This window comes from Pelmatolapia mariae, linkage group LG1, assembly GCF_036321145.2.
Source record: "Pelmatolapia mariae isolate MD_Pm_ZW linkage group LG1, Pm_UMD_F_2, whole genome shotgun sequence".
NCBI lineage: Eukaryota > Metazoa > Chordata > Actinopteri > Cichliformes > Cichlidae > Pelmatolapia > Pelmatolapia mariae.
This window is the reverse complement of record NC_086227.1, coordinates 34069005-34089986: the sequence shown is the minus strand read 5'-3', so window position 1 is coordinate 34089986 and position 20982 is coordinate 34069005. Positions and strand designations below refer to the sequence as shown.

The following is a 20982-nucleotide window of genomic DNA, read 5'->3' as shown; positions in this document are numbered from 1 at the left end:
TCTGCTTAGACAGTGATTGTGAGAATCTGTGGAGGTGTCACTTCGCACCTCTGTGGCCTGGCCTGGGCTTATAAAGCACTGGAGCAGAGCTGAGGAGCACTTAAAGCTTTCCAGTCTCTCTGGTCACACTGTTGAGCCCCTTTAACACAACATGGATACCTCCTCAGTTCCTCATCTTGACTACAGTCTGCAGTACCAGTGGTGTTCCGACTCGGACCTCTCCAGCATCTCCTCCCCAGAGACACTTTCTCCTGTCCACTCCATGGACTCCAGCCTCTCTCCTGGCTACCAGCAGCTCCCACAGTGCACTCCCAAGGGAGCCAAGACCGGTTATTCCCAAAGCCTCAAGTCCTCACCGTGCTCCTTGTCCGGACGTGGGCGCAGGACTGGGAGGCCCACTCGGATCCGGAGCAAGCAGAGGGAGAGCGCCAGCGAAAAGGAGAAATTAAGGATGAGGGATCTGACTAAGGCTCTACATCACCTCAGGTCCTACCTTCCACCTTCAGTGGCACCTGCCGGACAAAGTCTGACAAAGATAGAAACCCTCCGACTCACCATCCGCTACATCTCCTACCTCTCATCCCAGCTGGGCCTCAGCGAAGAGGTGCTGTTTCAGAGGAGGGAACGAGCAGACACCTCAGTCAGTGACACGTCATCCACTGACATCCTCAGCTACTTCCAGAGTGCTTCCACAGGAGGACAAGTGACTGAGACGCAGAGCCAGAATCTGATCCAGAGCAGCCTGTATCCAACACCATGTTATAGCCAGAATACTGTGCTGCATTCTGGGAATTGTAGTATTGGAGTGGATCAGCACCACAGACCATACAATGAAGCTCCCCAGAGAGATATGAGCATGGACGGTATCCTACAGTCGCCTCCAGTGCCACAGCCTTCCTGTCAGGTTTGTGAATATTAAATCAGTCACATAATTCAGAATTCACTGTTTGTACAACATTGTTTTTTTTTTTTGCATGTTTCTAATACTAATATATCTTCCACTTTCTTCAAAACAGATGTGTGGCAAAGACTTCTGCACCCCGCTGGTTTCAAGGGAGTATTGGGGTTGAACACTCCAATCTCTACGTGATTGTCAGCAGAAAAAGACAAAAACTTTACTGTGTTTACTGCCTCACTGTGAATCAAGTTATTTATTTGAAATAATCATCCTAATTCTATCTTTTATTTATTTTCTCCTCTGAAAAATTCCATGTAAATATTGATATGACTAACAGTTATTTTTCTATTTCTCTATACCACTATTTATAATAAACCATTTAAATATAAAATATATTGTCCAGATTTGAAGCTTCTCTCGCACGATACACCAGTCAGTTTCTTTCATTCACATTTCATATGAATGGATTAGGTGTGCACATGTGAAAAAGGAAAGACTGCGATAACACACAGCTAAATAAAATATAAGTGAGCACACTTTTGAATGCACTTTTGACAATTAAAAAAACATGTATGTTTGTGGTTGTATTTTGTGTTTATTTTTTATATAATGTAGTATTGAGAAACTATATTATACATAAAAAGCATCATGGAGCTCTGGGGATTTACCAGAGGGCGCCCTCTGCTGGTAACAGATACAGAGGAGAAGAACCGATCTCCCACACTCATTTGTAGCTGTAATACTTTGAAAGGAACACCTCCACAAATGTGAATTCAGAATAAAACAACAATCTACTCGGAATAATAGAGGGAAATATCCACAAACTACTCAGCCAGTTTATCTTAATTAAATGTGAGGCTGCATCAGTTTGAGTTCTCTCCTACAATTCAAAATAAATCTGAATCATTGGATTATCAATAAATATGATTAGCATAAAAAATACTATAATGGTAAATATTATCTGTTTTAGTAAAATATATATATTCAATAAAATATATAATATTTCACAGAGCTTAAAAAATAATTTTAGATGGGAATTTCACATTATATTATATTATATTATATTATATTATATTATATTATATTATATTATATTATATTATATTATATTATATTATAGCACCAGTTGAGCTTACGTTCATTTGGGTTCAGGATTTGTTTGTTTTATTTCAGTTTTGATTTGTTTTTAATATTTAACAAGTTTTTATTATGGTTATGGTTAAGTTTTTATTACTTAAAATGTTAGCTGTAGGCTTTTTAGGTATTATAACATAGTAGATATTTGCCACTAGCAAATATAACTCATATATAGCAATATGGAAACATAAAAAGTCATGCACATGGCAGGTACTCCAGCTTCCCCCACAGTCTAAAAACATGCATGTTAGGTTGATGTGTCATGGTTGTCTGTCTGCGTTGCCCCTGTGACAGACTGGCAACCTGCCCAGGTTTACCCTAAGCCACCTGGGAAGGCTCCAGCTGGCTGCAAAAATTAACTTAACTTATATTTTTATAGGGATAAGTATGTTACGTGAACTATGCAACACTGAATGGCATTTATAGCCTTAACTAGTTTGCAAACGCATACAGAAAAATATCAATAACATAAAAAGAAAATGATTTCCATAACAGCACCTCACATCTTCCAGTAGATGACAATCCATAAATAATCATTACTTTTCATATGGATTCATTTCTCTTTTATTATTTTAGCCGTCATCTTCAAATTGAATCATGTTATCTTCATATCTTATTTACTTTTGCTCTTGTATCACTCTGTCATCATTTTTTAGGTTATGAACACCAGACTGTAGTGGTGTAAGTTTGAATTGTGCTGTTTTGATTTCATTTTTTAAACTTTGGTTTTGCTTTAATTTCCCTGCACAACGTCTGTGTGTACAAAAGCTCTTTCTATATGAAACTGCCTGGCCTTATATTTGAATAACAGTCGTTTTTGTTTATTTCACATAAATGATAAAAATAAAAATTTCATTTGAATAGTACAAGTTCAGTCATCTTACTTTAGTGCAAACACACACATATACCCCGGAAACTAGCCTTTCCAGAAGCCTCTTAAAAATGTCTCTGTTGGGGGGCTAAAGTACTTGAAAAATCTCCACAACATGTCAGAGATCAGTCTCTGTGACTGGTTATCTAGTTTTCTTTTAGTGTATCTTTGTTAATGGGGCACTGCAAACACAGAGAGGTTCCTGGCACCACTGAGTCTAGACTAGGATCCCTCCCTGCTCTTTCCCTTTTCTTTCACCTCATGCCCTAATTACCTGCTAAGCCCACTGAGAGCACTTTAATATTCATAGAGAATAGTGGATCTGCATATCAGGCTGGAGAATTAGGCCCCAGTGTTTCATTTGCCACCTACATGTGCTTCATTTGATATGCGAGCAGTAAGCCTAACACAAAGCCTAATATTCTCACTGAGGTCTTTCATCGTGGTAGAGTTAATAAACTCTCTGGGCTAAAAGGGTTTGGGATGAAAGGGTTAGCACCGCTGTGCTGATTATTCACTCATTACATGTGAGTAAACAACATCAGAGCTAATGTGGATTAAGAGAAGGAAGATCCTCTTTATCACCGGCCTGGGAGGGAAGAAGACAGTTGACAGCCAGGGAAAATCTGCAGAAGTTCAAAATGAAAAAGAAATTAATGAATAAAATGTGAATACAGAGTTGAAGCGAGTTCTGTTAAAATATATATATATATAGCACCTTTGTGTGCTTGTGCTAAAAAAGTAATTTGTATGTAACAAGAGCACTGGACCAGCTGGTAGTTCATTCAATATGTAACAGAAACACATGAATGAATAATAAAACATATATAAATGCAAACATATATAACTGCAACGTTTCTCCCACTGAAAATGCTACGTCCAGATGAACAGAATCAACTTTTGGAGATTTACTTACCTGGATGATTGAGCATGCATCAAGACATAAATGCAATGTTGTTTTTTTACAGTGACTCATGACACAGGGTCAAAGGTCACTGTAGGCTTTAGTTGCTTACAATATGTCCATTGTCTTTTCCTCAATAACAAATAAAAATTCATGAGGACTTAGAGAAAAAAGGTCAGCCCCAATCAACAGAAAATTAAAATGCTTTATGTAACGTGCTGTAATGAAATTACAGTGTTCTGAGGGTGAACTGCAAAAAGTACATCTAAAATTTAAGGTTGCAACTGTGCCAACATTATCTTCACATGTGCATTTGCCGGTATGTATGTGTTTTTACAGACTCTGTATGCAATTTTACTTGTGCCAACCTGTAGTGCTTCCCCTCTTTTGAATGTTGTCATTATGAATGTTGTCCTGAAGTGTTTTTGTCTTGTCTTTGTTATTGTTGTTAACTGAACTGAACAGTCTGTCAGCATAGTTTTGCTACAACTAAAGTACAGTTGTACAGTTGTTCTACGAAGAAAAGAAAACGGAGGGCATGTAAATATAATTTTGGCACTAATTTATTATGCACCTGTCTGTACTTATTGTGTTGGTGAATGAGGAAAAATATTATCCAGAGAAATCATAAATATATAACAGTGGTCACAAAATAGAATGAACCAGTTGTTACAGCGTCACAGAATTTTCACCTCTCCCGGACTTATTCCTTCTTCCAGCTGTGGACTTTAATGTCTCTTTGATCATTTCAATATAGCTCAGAAACTTTATTTCTAAGCAGATCTGGTCACATTAATGTAGCATTCATAGTTTACCCAGTTTTGGGGAGTTCGAAATATATCCACAGTTCAGCAAATGATAAAATAAGATGGAAAACACAACAGTAATTTATGTGAAACACTACAACTCCTGCCAGTGATGTTGTGATGGTGTCTTGCTTTGGATTGTGGGATGGCATTATTCGCTTTCTTCTGGAATGAATAAATACCGACACTCTGTTCATCTAAGATCAGATGTCCAACTCATATTGTGACTGTCACTTTGATACTTTGTTGTTCCCTCATTAGGAACCTTCTTAAGCACAAAAGACTGCAATGTTTAAGTGAGCTGACCAGCTTAGTGTCTCCTAAAACCCTTTGAAGCTTAATTAATTAAAAAAAAATCAAATCAAGTTTCAAAATAACCAAAGTTGACCAAACTCTCAAACACATTATTCAACAGGCAACATCAGAAATATGTACAAAACAAAAAACATTCAAATGTAAATGTAAAAAAAAGTGTTTTCTTTGAATTAAGGTGGCTGTTTTTCTTGGGGAAGTGTGTTGGTGGGTGCTGTGCGAAACGGGTTCACACTTCCTAGACATAGGTTTCACCTCTGCTGCAGAAAAGGAGACAAATGTGACACGCTGGTTTGTGGGAACACTGCTCAGGACTCAGATCCATGGTTCATGAGTGAAAACAAAACCCACCGATGGGCAATTAGTGGAGGGATGTGATTGTGTGACTATTATATGTTTGTAATTATAGGTGTTATTGAGCATAATTTAAGATGAATTTCAGATATATACTGCACAGCAGCATGAAACAAAATATCCACAATAATATCATACCTGTTTTTATTGTCTTGGCAGTAGTTCTTGATGATCCACAATTTTACCTTCCAGAAGCAGTGAGTACTGCTGCTGTCCAAACAGCTCAAGGTGCAAAATCCTCACACCTCACAGCTGCCCAGACACACTTCTTCCAGCCTGACCTCTGTTACCACATGCCGAAACTAAAAAACAGTCAGTAATACACACAGCATTTTTAAGTAGGATCATATTTTGAATGGTCATTCAGTGAGCGTCTGTGAAGCAGAAATGCTGCGAGTGAACATTTTTCCTTTTGTGGAGAAATTGAGATGCGTTTTTGGTAACGTACACATTTGCTGCTTCCAATCAGTACCTTTGGGTTTTTAATAAAAATCTAAGATTCAGAGAAGAACCTGTGACCCAGGTACAACCCCAGCCGTGCCAGGGTCATGTTCCCAGGCTGTGGGAGCATGTAGTGTGAACCTGTATAGTTTATAATGACCACGCAAGTTGCCAGGTTACACCTTGTGCTGAAGCATGCCAGATTCCCATGGGACCCCCTAGCCTAGGTGTCATCTGTGGTCCCAGAGTTTCTCAGGACCAGAGGTGGCTGTCAGAGGTGCAACCTCACACCTCCCACCACATATATGGAGCAGCCTCCATGTACCTCCTCAGTATCCTCTGCCTGCCTTACCAGCAACATACTAACAGCTGACTTCCCAAAGAAGAGCCTACAGCAGCCACAATGGAGGTATCCTACTTTTCTCCTCTCCCACTCCAGGAGAACTCTTTCCTCTTTGACTGCGAATCTCTGTTAGAAAAATCTCTGGCTTCTGATCCTGCCTCAGACGCTGGTTACAGCAGCACTGGCAACAGCCTGTCTCCTACTTCCTCTGTGGACTCCTGCTTCTCCCCTACTTCCCTCCTAACATTTGGAAGTGAACAAGATCCCTTGGACTGCTTAATCTTTAATACCCCTGCAGCACCTCATCTCACTCACCAGACTCCACTCTGCTCCAAATCCTCTTCCGCAACAAAGAAGTCCAGATCCAGGTATCCGGGTAAAAAGCGCCAGACTGCCAGCGAGAGGGAGAAGCTGAGGATGAGGGATTTGACCAAGGCTCTGCATCACCTCAGATCATACCTCCCACATTCAGTGGCACCAGCCGGCCAGACTCTGACCAAGATTGAAACTCTGCGCCTCACCATTCGCTACATCTCTTTCCTGTCAGCCCAACTGGGCCTCAGCGAGGAAGTGCTGGAGCAGAAGAAATCCACAAACTCAATGGAGCATATCCAAACCTTCAACAATTTCCTGGGTCAGCCAGCAGCCAGCTACAGTCCCGAAGAGCCAAGCTGTAACACCATGAGCAAAGCCCAGCAGCCCTTTCTGCAGAATTCATATCAGGTATGTTAATATAATAAACATAACATATATTAATTGAAAAAATATTTTATATAAAGATTTGCAGCACAATTTTTGATTACATTCCAAAATGTTCTCCAACATGTTAAAGCTAAATGAGTTTCTAATAAAAAACTGTCTTCTGTTATCAGGTTCCAGGTGGAATTTGCTTGAATAGCGAGCAGTACTGGATGCTACAACAACAAAACCAAAATGTCACCTTCTCTGGATTGTGTTGAGAGATGTGGTGCTCAATCCACTGAACCCTTTTCATTGCAACAATGACAAGATTTATGCACAAAACCTATGTTTTTTTGTTATTTTTAACAAAATATGTATTCTAACATTTTATTTTTGTATATAGATCTTTGTATTTATTGAACTTTCATATTGTGAGCAGAATAAACATTATTTATCAAATTAATCCTTGCTTCTTGGCTTATTGGTGCATTTACTTTTGGCATCATGAATGATGTAGACTTGTAGCTTGCCTGCCACTTCCTTCCTAAACAAACACTGCGGCTGCAGGACAATGAGGTGCTAAACAAGGAGCACATCCCATCTAAAGTCTTTAAGGAAAGACCCCCACTGAGAGAAGTGACAGCTGAACTAGAACCAGTCAATCAGCACCTTTTAACATCCTGTGTAAACATTACTTGATGGCTGAGATCCTTTAAAAAAAAAATTAATTAATGTTTGGGTCTGATATAATTTCAGACTTTACTGTTAAACAGACTGAGCGTATCTCATTGGGATGCTTTATTTATACAATTTTGCCCCATCCCACTTGTGAATTGATGCTTCACAGTGTGATCTATGATGCTGAACAGATGTCTGGAGCAAAGAACAACTAAACCTTTTCAAACATTTATTTCCAGTGTGGCATTTTGCAGACAAACTGACTCTTTTATCTACCCTCAGAGTTACAAAAAGTAACAAATTAAGACTTCAAAACATTTTTTCTATGTACTTACATCCGCCTAATTTTTAAAAATGGGGAAGACAAGCTAACCCTGTAACATATTAAAAGTTAACGTGCCAACACACACAAAAACCAAGAGAATTAATCAAATCCTTTTTTATTCTTAAAAAGCCTTTTTTAATCAAAAATTTACAATTAAAAAAACCTCCATTACATTTAAAATATAAATATTTCAAAAATACATTTGCTTTCAGCAAAGTTAAAGATTTGAACATTTCCTACATTTAAAAAGTGAAAACTGTGTTTCAGTTATCAAACTGTCCCCGAGATTTCACTGGTGAACCAGTCAAACACTAGTTGCTTATTCAGAGCCACCCAGTCCATGTTGGCCTTGGTTCTCTCAAGCGCCTGCTCAAGAGATGAGGCAGCTGAGCCAAGTTGGTTTATGTTGTCTTCTTTAAACTGCAGCAGCTATAGAGGAAGAATGTGAAAAAACTGACATTTAAAACTGACACTAATTTGCTGTAATTGTAGCAATGTTAGCAAGTATTTAATTTTATCTGAAAATATGAAGGTGAAAAGAAAATGTACCTGCTTATACTCAAACTCAGAGGAGAAACGTTTGGTCACTCCATTAATAAGTCTTCCAAAGGACATTGATCCTCCACCATAGCTGAAGAAAAGGCAAATATTAGAAGGCTTTTATCAGTATGCATACAACTACGTATGACACCAGCTCTTTGGCTGTAGACGTTCATCCAAATATGCCTCCAGAATCAAGGAAATATCCATTTTTAATTTGTATTGCCAAATATTGTGCATATCACATGAAATGTCATATGCATTTGCACTACTAGAAACTAGTGCAACTACAATTAAAGCGCTTTAACATGGTCCTTTGTCAGGTAAGTCCTGGAAAAGTTCAGGGATGCAATGCATGTGGGAAACTGGCTATGCTATGTAAAGCAGGGATAGCTCAGTAGGCAAAGTGGTTGCCCCATTAATGGAAGGTTGGGGGATCAAATCTACAGAATGGCTACCCTGAGGTACCCCTGAGCAAGGTACCGTCCCTACACACTGCTCCCCAGGTGCTGGATTGGTGGCTGCCCACTGCTTCACTGAGTGAATGGGTTAAGAGAGAGAGTAATTTCCTTACAGAGGATTACTAAAATATGCATAGTATTATACATATTATTATTAAATAAGGAGAAAACTCACTTATTGAAAATGTGATCCCAGTTGGCTCTAATAAAGTCCCAAGCCAGGGGCTGTCCAATTGGATTACCGGCAATGTAATTGATGGTAAAGGTGGCATCCTGCTTACGGATCATCGTTGGGTCCAGACAGTATTCCAGATACCTAAAAGATCATTTACATAATAATAGGGATTAATAAAATATTCCGACTCTGATTCTGATTCTGATAAAACACAATTACAGTGAGGCTGAAAGACAAAATGCATCATCAAAGGTGTTGTAAAAGTCACTCAGAGCAGTCTGTAAAATGTTAAATTACCTAAGAAGTACCAAATGAAAGGGCAGAGCGTTACCCAGCTACTATTGCAACTGACCTGTTCAGCAGCCAGGGCTGTTTGGTGCAGGACAGAGCATACAAAAGTTTTTCAGCCTCCGAGGCAATGGTAGCATTCCTATACATTCCCCAGGCAAAGTCCCACTCCACCGCTCCTCCTTCAGAAATTGCACTGCAGTACACTGTGGTCCTCAAGTTGGGGCTAATCCTGGATGGTTTGAACAAGAGAGGAAAAAAGGTGATGACAATCACTGCCCAAAACAGAATCATAAATGTCAGATCAGTGCCAAAATGTTTGGGAAAAGTATATCTAATAAAAGTTAAAGTATAATAGTGGTTACCTATAGTGTAGGCAAGCATATGAAGTAATAATATATGATTATACAAGAAGCAAAGGGAATGAATATAAGTAATAATTGTTGTTTAACATACTTGTTAATATCAGGGTTGTCCATCCACTCTTTGAACCACGCAGTTGTCAGTTCCTTACAACCCTCTACTCCCGTGCTACAGCCCCAGGAGAGTGCATTCACCTGATTGTACCTGGATGTAAGCGAGTCAGGAGAATACAAACATTAATGACGCTATCCACTAAGACGAGGCATAGCCAAAGACACATGGCTCAAATTGCATTTCACATTTCTGAATGCTAGAAGTGTTTAGCATGCAAAGTGTTTAAGTCTGACTGCATTCAGGGCTCTGCGAGTACCCAAAAGATGTTAGCCTTGCTATGTGGCAAAAGAGAATTCAGGGACCACCAACCAGTGTTTTGACACCAGGAGGAGTAAAAGTTGTCAAAGTCATGCTAACCAGCTAGCTTTCAGCAGCAGAGACAATGTGAGTTTGTAGCCACACTAGAGAATACTCTGCAGATAAGCAGATAAGCTCTTTCTTCAGTCTCCTTTTCCACTCACTATAAGTTTATACACCTCTCTGTATTTAATCATTTTTTATTATTAATCTCTTGCTCTCTTCCACAGCATGTCTTTTGTCCTGTCTTCCTCCCCTCACCCGGCCTGAGCCTAGTTCTATGGCAGGGTTCTTCCTTCCCACTGTCGCCAAAGCATTTGATCATGGGGGGGGGGGGGGGGGGGGGGGTTCTGTTGTATTATTGTTGGGTCTACCTTACAATATAATGTGCCTTGAGGAGACCGTTATTGTTGTGATTTGGCGCTATATAAATAAAACTGAATTGGATTGAATTGAAGCTAAATGCTATCTGGCAGTGCTAATATGCAGAATGTGTTTAACGCATTCACATCACATGGTTTATTATATCGTCATGCTAATATGTGCTAATTAACAATATAAGTTCAGTATAGCTGATTTACTAAGAAAAATGAGCTGATAATACTAAAAAGTTCACTGCAGCACTAATATCTCAAGTTAATGGAAATCGTTAAGGACACACAAAGCGAACTTGATGATAACTGACCAGATTAGGTTAGCTCATAGAAATGCAGTGGTCGGAGAGAAAGGGAAGAATTATGTGCAGACTTGATCAATGATTGTTGTGAACACTTTCAAGAGATATGTGAAGTACTGTGTCCTTCACACAGTGTCTTACATGACATTGACGGCACATTCTTTGCAAACTGCAGGCTTTTGCAACTGGGATAATAAAGTTTATCTAGCCTACAATGTAATTGTTATTCATGGCATTTATAACATGTTCAAAAGAGTAAAAAAGACAGGCAGCAGGTTAACATCCTTACTGGTCGGTGTGCTTTTCAGGGATCTTTGTCCAGTTGGCAGTGAGTTCTTCGAAGTGTTTAAATAGAGGGCTGACCTTTTTATTCATGTATGCCTGAGGAATGAAGATGAAACAGTTTGTTTACTGTGCAGAAAAAATGATCTACGTTTGATTGCCACTGACTCTTCTACTTCTATGATTAACTTACACGGTTAATCATCATTGTTCCAAAAACTTGTTTGGATTAATTTATTGATGATGTACTGATGATGATGAGCCTTAAAGTTTTCCTACAAACCTGCATGAGTCCGTACACTTCACTGCGGTCAAACATGAGGACGAAGTAGTCCAAGTTGCGAGTGGCAGTCTGCCAGGGCATGTACTCCAATTCCGTGTTGAGGAACCTCGTAGTGCTCAGAGCCAGAGTTGTGCTGACTATCTTTGCCCTAAAAATAACCCATACAGCTGTTCAGTTGTTTATTTCAGTATTTAGCAGTACTGCTAAAAATAAAATAAAATACAAAAGCATGGCCTCACCTTGCCAGGTTAAATGCGTCGTCAATAATCTGAGCGCGGTTGATCACTGGAATATCCTAAAAGGCACATTAAAAAATTAGTCTGGAGGCAGTCGTAGCTATTAAGAGATAACACAGAGGTATTCTAGGTGTTATACCTGATGTTGGGTGCTCAGCTTGGTGAGGATACGATCCCAGTTTTCAGAATCATAATTTACTCTATAAAAGCCCTTCATGTCTATGTTGGCTATCAACCATTCACTAGCACCAATCGTCATGTCTGAGTTTGTTGCTGTTTGGGTGAAGATTAAAAACGAATTAATCATTTTAATTTATCTTTGCCAAACTACAGTGACCCGAAACACAGTAAATCTTACCTTCTTTGGTAAGAAGCCAGTACTGCTCTCTAGCTGCACCAGTCTTAATCCAGGTAATAGGAACAAACCACTCATAACTGGAGCCACATCAGCCAGACACACATGTAAGTAAATAAGGTGAGAGAGGAGAGCGGGTGACTTTAACATGACATGATCAGAACATGTTAAAAAATGTGCTCATGAAACATGAAAATTATTAGTAAATACTTGAACTCTGAAGGTACGTCCACCACAGAATCTGGGTTCAACAGGAAGTGCTTCTGAGAGATTTTTCCAGTACTGGTGTCGATGGTGACCACTGGGAATCCCATCTGTAGGATCCACCGGTTCATAATCACTTCCACAGAGTGGGGCAGCTGTATGCCAGCATTATCCACTGCCTGATAACAAGAACAAGTTAATTAATATAATAGTATAACAATGTGTGTGTCTGCTCCTTTTCACATTTCAGTATGGTCTGTAACAAAGAATATTTTTGATATTTTTTCCAAGTATAAGTCACTAGTTCAGCATTTTTTAAGTACCTTTAAACTGGGTGGAAAGCTATAATATAGTAGAAACAATGTTATTTATACAGAAATGGAAGGAGGCCAATTGTACAACATTTGTATTTGTGTATTCTCCTAGAGAAGCTTTGCATGTTTCACAGTTCAAAATAATCCTAATTTATTTTATAGCAGGGCTTGGGGAAACGCATTCACGTTCTGAAACACGGTCTGAAACAATTTCTTTTCGCTCCTCTCTCTCTTTTGGACCCATTATACTCACAACGCACAAGCCTCATTTTGGAGTTGTTTTGGCTGTGCACCTCTCAGTTTTTGTAATCTGACTTCTCCTTCTCTACCATGTGATGTGGAGGTTTAAAACCTCCACATCAGCTCCACATGAAACCTGTTATTCAGGTAAATACTGCAGCAGTACAGCCAGTTTGGCAAATTTTTGCCTTTCCCTCAAAATGCTCCAAAAACATTTATGTCTTGTCCTCTTTTCAAACAAGGGACCTTTCCATTAGGCAGAGGTATAAACCACCACAGAGATGTGGCACCCTAACTGTTTATGCACAACACGACTGATATGGTGGGTTAATGGACCCTTAAGGATACCCTGCCTTTGAACTCACTCTGTTCTGATCGGTTACCCATCACAAACAAAAGTTTTGAATAAGACATTGGTGGGGTGTCTGTACTCTGAGAGTGTGCCTGAAATAACCTCATTAACATTCAGAAGCAAGAGAAGAAAAAACTGACTGAAGTGGAGTGTGGAGCAATCTGAAGCCAGATCTTTTAGCTTAGTTTGATTACTTGTTCATACATGGACCTCTTTCTTTAAAATTTGGCCATCCTTAAAATCAACATCCTCCTGTTTTAACAGAAATGTAAAAGAAAAAGAAAAAGAAGTATGCATGTTTGTTCCTGGAATAAAAAACCCTGCAAGAACCCACAGACTCTAGACAGAAGGTTTCTGACTGGGTTAGACCGAGGACCCACTTGTGATGAGGCAGCAGTGCTAACACTGAGCCATGCTGCCCATAGTCCCACTCACTACAATACCCATAGTTCTTGGCTCCATCACACAATTTGCTTCAGAGGATAATTGATCCAGTTATATTAGGACATATGAGGAAACATAAAAATAATAAATAAATATAATAAGACATTTTTCTTTTTAAATCATATTTTCATATTTAAATATAATAAATGAATAAATAAATAAAATAAACCAACAAATGAATTAATAAATTTTAAAAAATACACATTTTTTCAGCGTTACAAACTTACCGTTTGCAGGTTCTTCCACAGGTCTTGGTAGACTGTGTTTTTATATTTGAACTCTTCTAAATACATCTGTAGACAAATTATGAATGATTTAGATTGATGCATGCCAATAAAATGCTGATATGAGCATATTAACATTTATTCTGATTTGTGGACAGAACCTTATAAGTTGAATTAACAGTACTCACATTGAGTCCATTTGAAAAGACCTCCTCGGTGATGAAGCTGGAGAGCATCCTGAGAACTGCAGCTCCCTGTGAAGAAACATATCAGCTGTTAAAAGAACTACCAAAAAAGTCCAGTTATGCTCATTTTTAAACTCTTGGGAAAGAATCTGCCATTATACCCTTGATTGGAATACTTTTTTGTACATTAAAGATTCAAGTTGTGATCCTCTAGTGATAGCTATGTAGCTACTGATTATACGTCGATGCACATGGAAGTAGATTTGTATATGTAAGTAACAGTCTAATCAAATCTCCAATTTGTACCTCATTCTGTGCTAAAAAGATTCAAATTTAGGAGTAAAATTCATATTTCACTGAATTCTGTTCAAATATTTTATCTGTTCTGTAAAAATCTAGAAGAAATGGTGAAATATGTCTTCGTTTGTTTATCTAGTTTTTAGGTTTCTTGTGTTCTCTCATTTCTGTTATCATGCCTCCTCCTGTGTTCTGTGTAGTCTGTCTCATGCCCGTGTTTGTTTCCCTTTCTGTCTGTGTGGATTCTGTATTTCCCATCTGATTTTGCCAGTGCTTTGGTTTATAGACCTTGTGTTTAGTTAAGTTTCTCTCACGCTTTGTGTCCACTTCCTCCTGTGTCATTCCCTTGTATTTAATCTTTCCGTTCCTGTTACCTTTGACTAATTCCTGTGTTTCGTTCTTTTGTGTCTGTCAAGTTCATGTGTCTCTACCTCAGTGGTTATGCTTCCTGTTTTATTTTGGTGGCCAGTCTCTCCTGTGTGTTATGCTTGCTTTTCCTTCCTCTGTCATGTTATTCCTGAGTCGGCCCTGCTGTGTTCTCAACTGTTTTCACTCCCTTCATCACCCTGCTGTGTATATATTGTCTCAGTCTCCCTTTGTCCCTCATCAGAATATCAGCTTACTTCTTCTTGCCACTCGTTTAGAGTTCTGTAATTTGACGTTTCCAGTTTCTTCTGTAGTTCATGTTTTGCCTTTGATATCCTCATTACTGGCCAAGTAAACTGTTCACTTTTTATTAAAGTATCCTTCTTCTGAGTTTCTGCATTTGGTCATCTCAGTCTATAGTTTCCTATAGTTTTTGAGTTTTATCTTCCTGCCGTTGTGTTCCCCATCTGTTTGCTCTTCCTTCATTACCCTTAATTTAAATTGTCTCAGTCTCCTCTAGTCCTTTGTCAAGTTGACCCCATATAGCTATGTGTTCCTAGTCATGTTATCTCTTGTTTTTGTAATTCATTTCTTGGATTCTGGACTTTGTTCTTGTCTTTGGGTCTGCAAATTATTAAACCACTCACACAGGCTTAAATACGACTATAGTAGTCATCTTCAGGTCCAGTAATTGAACCCATATTTCTGAAAGTGAAGTTCCTAATGAGGCTGTCCTAAAAACACACTGGGTCAGTAACTTCATTAGTAGAGCTTGAAGAATACAACACACTAGGTTACTGTAGTTTAGTTCTGTTGTAAATTATACTGCACCTTGCTGTATGTGATGGAGTCAAACAGTGCATTTATGTCCTCTGGTCTCATGACGTCCGCCTCTTTGGATGAGAGGGGATGGGAAGAGGCCAAAGCGTCCACAGCCATCACACCAATGATCTCATTCAAAACTATTAAATCGCTCTGGAAAAGACATGGAGAAATATTTGCACTGTGTTCCAACCAGACGCATTATTAAATTTTAAACTGACCTCTGCGTAAAACAACAACAACAACAAAACGCACCATATTCCAATCTGGCTCGGCGTAGTTGGCTCCAAGATAAGAGACGTAGGTGGCAAATCCCTCATTAAGCCACAAGTCATTCCACCACCTCGTGGTCACTAAGTTTCCAAACCACTGTGAGGACAAAGCTTCATGTCACTGTATTGGTTTGTAAACATATTTGAGTCTTACCATATTTACAGTTAAGGTTTGTTAGGTACCATATGAGCCAGCTCATGGGAGATGACTGTTGCCACCCACTCTTTATCTCCGTTAGATGACACTGCAGGATTGTATAAGAGTGCAGTCTCTCTGTAGGTGATCAGACCCCAGTTCTCCATGGCTCCAGCACTGAAGTCAGGCAGAGCGATCTGGTCTAAAATTGATCACAAAGGTCATTTTTGGATTATATATGGTCCTTTTTATTGTTGTTTTTCTAGGTATTTGTTTGTTCTCACCTGACTTTTTAAGGGGGTAGGGAATTTTGTAGTAGTTCTCAAAGAAAGACAGTATGGGTCCAGTCTTCTCCAGGGCATATGCACCCTGGCCCTCCTCTATGGCCTTCCTGCGAGCCCAGATCCTGATCTGAAAAAGGGAAAACAGCTTTATTAACCAGACAGAAGGAAACGGATGTGGACCTGAGAGCTGAAGTGAGCTCTGAGTCCAGCAGAGGGCAGCAAAGAATCACTGTGACCAACAGAGAGGGAAAACAGCCGCTCTCGTGATTTAAAAAATCCATTACATTAAAGGCCAGGTTTAGGTGAAAATAACTGAGTATTGCTGTGATTATTTTCAGTTTAATACATTTCTTCCAAGAACTAATGCAGCAATTAATAGCACCTATTATCGCTGATAGTTTACTTCAACATCCATGATTTATCCATTTCAGCCTATGCACCAGAATCCAGAGCAGAAATGAGCATTGCATATATTTTAAAATCTTTTATATGAGGCCTCTCTACTGCTCTAATTTTAATTCAAACTGTCATGAGCACAGATCAACTTGAATTATCTGGCATAACATAGACCAGAGATAGTAGTTTATTTATTTATTTCAATCTATTTTAAAGGAACTAAAAATATTAAATAATATGTTGCCATTTGTTTCTGTGATTCTAACTGAAAGCTTTAGTAAATACTCACCAAAACATCTGCACCTAGATCTGACTGAATGAATCCAAAGTCACACACAACAAAAGCCAGCAGGTATGTTGACATAATCTCTGTGGGTCCAAAGCTTGTCTGGATTAAATTCAAACCATCCGGAGTGGTGATGTTTATAGGTTCTGTTTTGGGGTCAAAGACAGCTCCATATTAATGATAAATGAGGAAAACAGAGGAAAATAGACATTTCTGGTTGAAGCTGTAATGATAAGAGTGTGGTAGTGATAGATTTGACACTAAACAATTAAATATACAGTAGTGAAATATTTTAAATAAAGTGAAATTAAGAGTGTATTTCTAAAAATGTTACTTAAGTGAGTTTGCCTTAAAAATTACATGTCCTGTAGTTGGTGTCTAATAAAATGTAATTAATTTAATTTAAAGTCGTCACACGGGGACAGCTGATACGTACAATGTTGCTCTGAACATTAAACAAGAAAAGAACTTGCCATAGTTCATGGAGTTAGACAGAGCTACAGTCCCGTGGGGGTGAATGAGAGTCATGTGGAAGACGGCTTTCATAGCTGGTTCATCGAAGCAGGGGAAGGCTTTCCTCGCGTCCGTCGGCTGCATTTGAGTCGTGGCCAAAATTCTGATAATGGAAGAAGATAAAACGTAATAATTACATACACACAATCGAGTCAGGTGTTCCACAAAGTGGTTGAATTCTTTTTGACATGAATTCTTCTTGATTTCCTTTAAATGGAAAGTTTAAAAGAAACTTGACCGTGAGTTTCATTAAATCCTTATCAAGACGAGTGTTTTGTATTTTAAATCCTACACATATCAGCTTTAATTACAGAGGTCCAAAAGCAAAACTTGGTTTTGTATTGAATTCTTATTTGACTTCATTTCATAATATTAGTGGTTTTGTTAAAACTACATTAATTGATGTCCACGTATCCGAATAGCCTGGCTGTGAAGGTGCTTGCATTTAGGGTGGAAGTGATCATATACAATACATATGTTTTTGTTTTTTTCACTTTCATAAATATGTTTAAAAGGATCATAAAGTGATTGTGATTAGACAATTAAATCTTTACATTTTTAAAATGAATTAAAAATGAAAACATACAGTGGTTTGATTTAAACTAAAGTTATTCTAAATGTATTAATTCATCCATTTACTTTTAAACTAGTGCACATCTTATATTTCATTAATGGTGGGAGAACAGTTAAAATTAAGGAGTGGCTATTAGGTAATACTCGGATGCAACAGTCTTAAATTTGGGAATGAGGCAACTTGTTAGACATTACAAATGAATTTGTGAGCTTTTAGCTGTTTCCCCATGTTTACAGTCTTAATTTAACATTCTGTCATTTAAATATTAGAAAGAGCAGAGTACTTGTCCAACTTGTAACACTTTGCTCATTTGAATCATGTCATGAACTTAAGCTGAATAAAAAAGAACTTCATACTTTCGCACGCCGTCTTCATCATATTCACTCCTGTAGAATCCTCCCAGGTCATCAGCCAGCTCTCCGACAAACTCGGTGAAGAGCTCGTAAGTGCTGCCGGCCTGCAGAGGGCTGCCCAGCTGGATCACCAGATACTGAGTAGGAACCTCCAGCCAACTCTTTTTCAGCTGGGGTGCAGAGGCTCCATCCACAGCTTTCAGCTGTGCGTGGTATCCGTCAAACATTGTGAAGTTCAGTTTGTTGGAGTGGATGAGAATGAGGTCAGTCTCCTTCACGCATGTGAACAGCACCGTGGAGTATCCACTGAAGATGTAGAGGCCATCAGCGTCGGGAGTCAGCCGGGGCCACAGGGTCACATTGTATGAGATAGGAGAAAATGAATCTGGAAGTCTGTAGCGCTGCCAGGGCTCTTTTGGGGTGGAGGGTGTGGTGGTCTGGGTGCCAGGTTCAGCAGTCGTTGCAGTCGTCGGAGTCTCTTGATTCTTTGATTTCTCCTGAGCATAAACAACTGAGAGGGCTATGATGGTGGCCACAGCACTGATGGCTACAACCACGCAGACCACTGCCACCACTTTGCTGATGAAGAAGCCTTTACCCATGTCTTCACCAGAGAAGAAGAGAAATACAGAAATTAGGGAGTGATTGTAATTTATATCCTACCTTGCTGGATTCAAAGTTAATGATTCATTTCCTGGGCGGAGAAAATGTCCTAAAGTCCAAAATATTGAGTTGTAAAAAGTTCCAGCGATAAGAGTAAGCTCTACTAATCTTTACACTTTTTATCTGCATAAAGGCTCTGAACAAAGGCCCTCTTTAGAAACTGGCCTGTTTCGTCTCTGTGTGTTGTAAACTATGTGGTGGGAGATCTGCGGCAGAGCCTCCTATGTGTCTGTGCGCATATGTGTCTGTGCATAATTTTCAAACGTCAAGTCAAGAAGCCAAAATTACATAATGAAATAGGCTAAGTATGGGTTTACACAAGGCCATAAACTTTTATTTTTTCCCAAGATGCTGTGAAAAATCTAAATTTACTCCAGCTAAGTGACTGGAGATGTTAAAAAAGAGAGAAATTGTAGGGTTAGAAATGAAAACACATGCCTTTTAGATTAGTTCAACAGTATTTTGTTGAATTTCTGGATTTAGGTCAACAAGGAGAAGGAGAAAAGCAAAAATTGTGTCACTTAAACAAAGCATAGGTATACTGTTGGCAACGTCATTTCAGCGTAAGTGAGTCATGTATCTTTAAACGTTTACTGTAATAATGAGATGTGGTTTATGAGTCAGTCAGTGCTGAGAAGCAGCTCAGCACCACTGTAGTTACTACATCACCCACGCCACACCCAGGATGCATTTATTCAGGTTGTTTTGCCACCAGCACAGGGTGGTGCATTGCAAAGCAAAATAGTACTGTGATCACATTACATTTCTCTGTAATACATTAGCTATTATGATATCATATTACATCTACAATAATCTTAGTAGTCACATCTGAGCTACTTCAGATCCATGTGACATAATGTGACATAATGTGGCATAATGTGTCACAATGTGTCACATGGGTCTGTTTCTATTGGCCTAACAATGCAGGAGTCAGAATAAAGGCTTACAGAATCGGTGTTGGGGAAGCTGGTCCCCATCTGAAAATATTCACTATTCATTGAGGCACAACTTTATTTTTATTCCATGTTATTTGGCGGCTGTAGAGCGTGCATATGCCACACAGTTCTTTTCATAACTGCTGCATACAATTATACGGTATTTGTGTTTATTTCACAACGGTTTTGTAATGTTTTCCGGTATGTCCTCACAAAGGCAAAACTCTGCATTCAAGGCTCCAATAGCGCTGCATGAGAAGTCCAGCTACATGTTTATTTAACTTGAGCGATTTTCAATTTTTTCTTACTTATTATCACCAAATCCCGTAAGTTTCACAACCAGAAAGTTGTTTCTGGAAAGTGAGAGTGTAGTCATTTTTCTTCTCTGTTACTGCTTTTTAATAAACTGGTTCCCATATGTTCAACATGTTATCCATTGTAACTGTGAATCAAGGGAGCTTAACATATTTATTGCAATTCATTGTTGGTTTTGGCCTTTTAGTGATATTTGTCAGCTGGAAAATGTTGTGGTTTTATCTGCAAAGGATGGCAACGTGCTGTCACCATCCACTGAGGCAGATCAAGTTCACGCAGTGGCCTCTGTTTAGGGTAGATTCATAATCACATTGTGGACATAATATACATTTATATTATCCAGCCCCCTCTGCACTGAGCAACGCAAGCAAAATAATCTTTTTTTCTTTAAAAAAAAAAAAAAAATCAAATTCACTATTTTTAATCTAAAACACATAACGGGACCAAAATCTTACATGTATACAGGATCATATTTACCAGCTACCCATGTATTTAAAACAATTCATGAGTTTTTCAGGCTATTTTCCCTAAATTAGTGTTTTTCTCACACTAGTCAAAGATCTCCAGTTTCCATGCATGAACCTAAAGTTCCATTTTGTCTAAAATATGAAAGCTGTACATACAGTGGCTTGCAAAAGTATTCGGCCCCCTTGAACTTTTCCACATTTTGTCACATTACAGCCACAAACATGAATCAATTTTATTGGAATTCCAAGTGGTGTACACTTGAGAAGCGGAACGAAAATCATACATGATTCCAAACATTTTTTACAAATAAATAACTGCAAAGTGGGGTGTGCGTAATTATTCAGCCCCCTGAGTCAATACTTTGTAGAACCACCTTTTGCTGCAATTACAGCTGCCAGTCTTTTAGGGTATGTCTCTACCAGCTTTGCACATCTAGAGACTGAAATTCTTGCCCATTCTTCTTTGCAAAACAGCTCCAGCTCAGTCAGATTAGATGGACAGCGTTTGTGAACAGCAGTT

At 38.8% G+C, this 20982-nt stretch overlaps 3 protein-coding genes across 6 annotated transcripts; 2 read left to right on the top strand and 1 right to left on the bottom strand.

Moving 5' to 3' along the window:
• Positions 1 to 151: 151 nt before the first annotated feature.
• On the top strand, positions 152 to 1070 carry LOC134626467 (mesoderm posterior protein 1-like). Its single transcript, XM_063472367.1, has 2 exons — positions 152 to 904; positions 1017 to 1070. The coding sequence occupies exons 1-2, from the start codon at positions 152 to 154 to the stop codon at positions 1068 to 1070; spliced, it is 807 nt and encodes a 268-aa protein (XP_063328437.1).
• Positions 1071 to 6126: 5056 nt separating this feature from the next.
• LOC134622805 (uncharacterized) lies at positions 6127 to 7044 on the top strand. Its single transcript, XM_063468168.1, has 2 exons — positions 6127 to 6789; positions 6939 to 7044. The coding sequence occupies exons 1-2, from the start codon at positions 6127 to 6129 to the stop codon at positions 7023 to 7025; spliced, it is 750 nt and encodes a 249-aa protein (XP_063324238.1). The 3' UTR covers positions 7026 to 7044.
• A 947-nt stretch (positions 7045 to 7991) lies between these two features.
• LOC134622417 (aminopeptidase Ey-like) lies at positions 7992 to 18684 on the bottom strand. Of its 4 annotated transcripts, none has more exons than XM_063468007.1 (20): positions 18086 to 18684; positions 17066 to 17258; positions 16646 to 16744; positions 15961 to 16087; positions 15724 to 15878; positions 15524 to 15637; positions 15278 to 15421; positions 13787 to 13852; positions 13602 to 13667; positions 12031 to 12203; positions 11824 to 11900; positions 11605 to 11738; positions 11469 to 11524; positions 11230 to 11377; positions 10954 to 11045; positions 9671 to 9781; positions 9279 to 9446; positions 8927 to 9067; positions 8300 to 8381; positions 7992 to 8179 (listed from the first exon to the last, which is right to left on the bottom strand). In XM_063468007.1, exons 1-20 carry the CDS (start codon positions 18682 to 18684, stop codon positions 8021 to 8023), a joined length of 2904 nt encoding a protein of 967 aa, XP_063324077.1. In that variant the 3' UTR covers positions 7992 to 8020. The 4 variants fall into 4 exon arrangements, with proteins under 4 accessions (XP_063324077.1, XP_063324161.1, XP_063324116.1 ...); XM_063468091.1 differs by having other exon boundaries at positions 17075 to 17258; XM_063468046.1 differs by having other exon boundaries at positions 16646 to 16788; positions 17116 to 17258.
• Positions 18685 to 20982: the final 2298 nt, after the last annotated feature.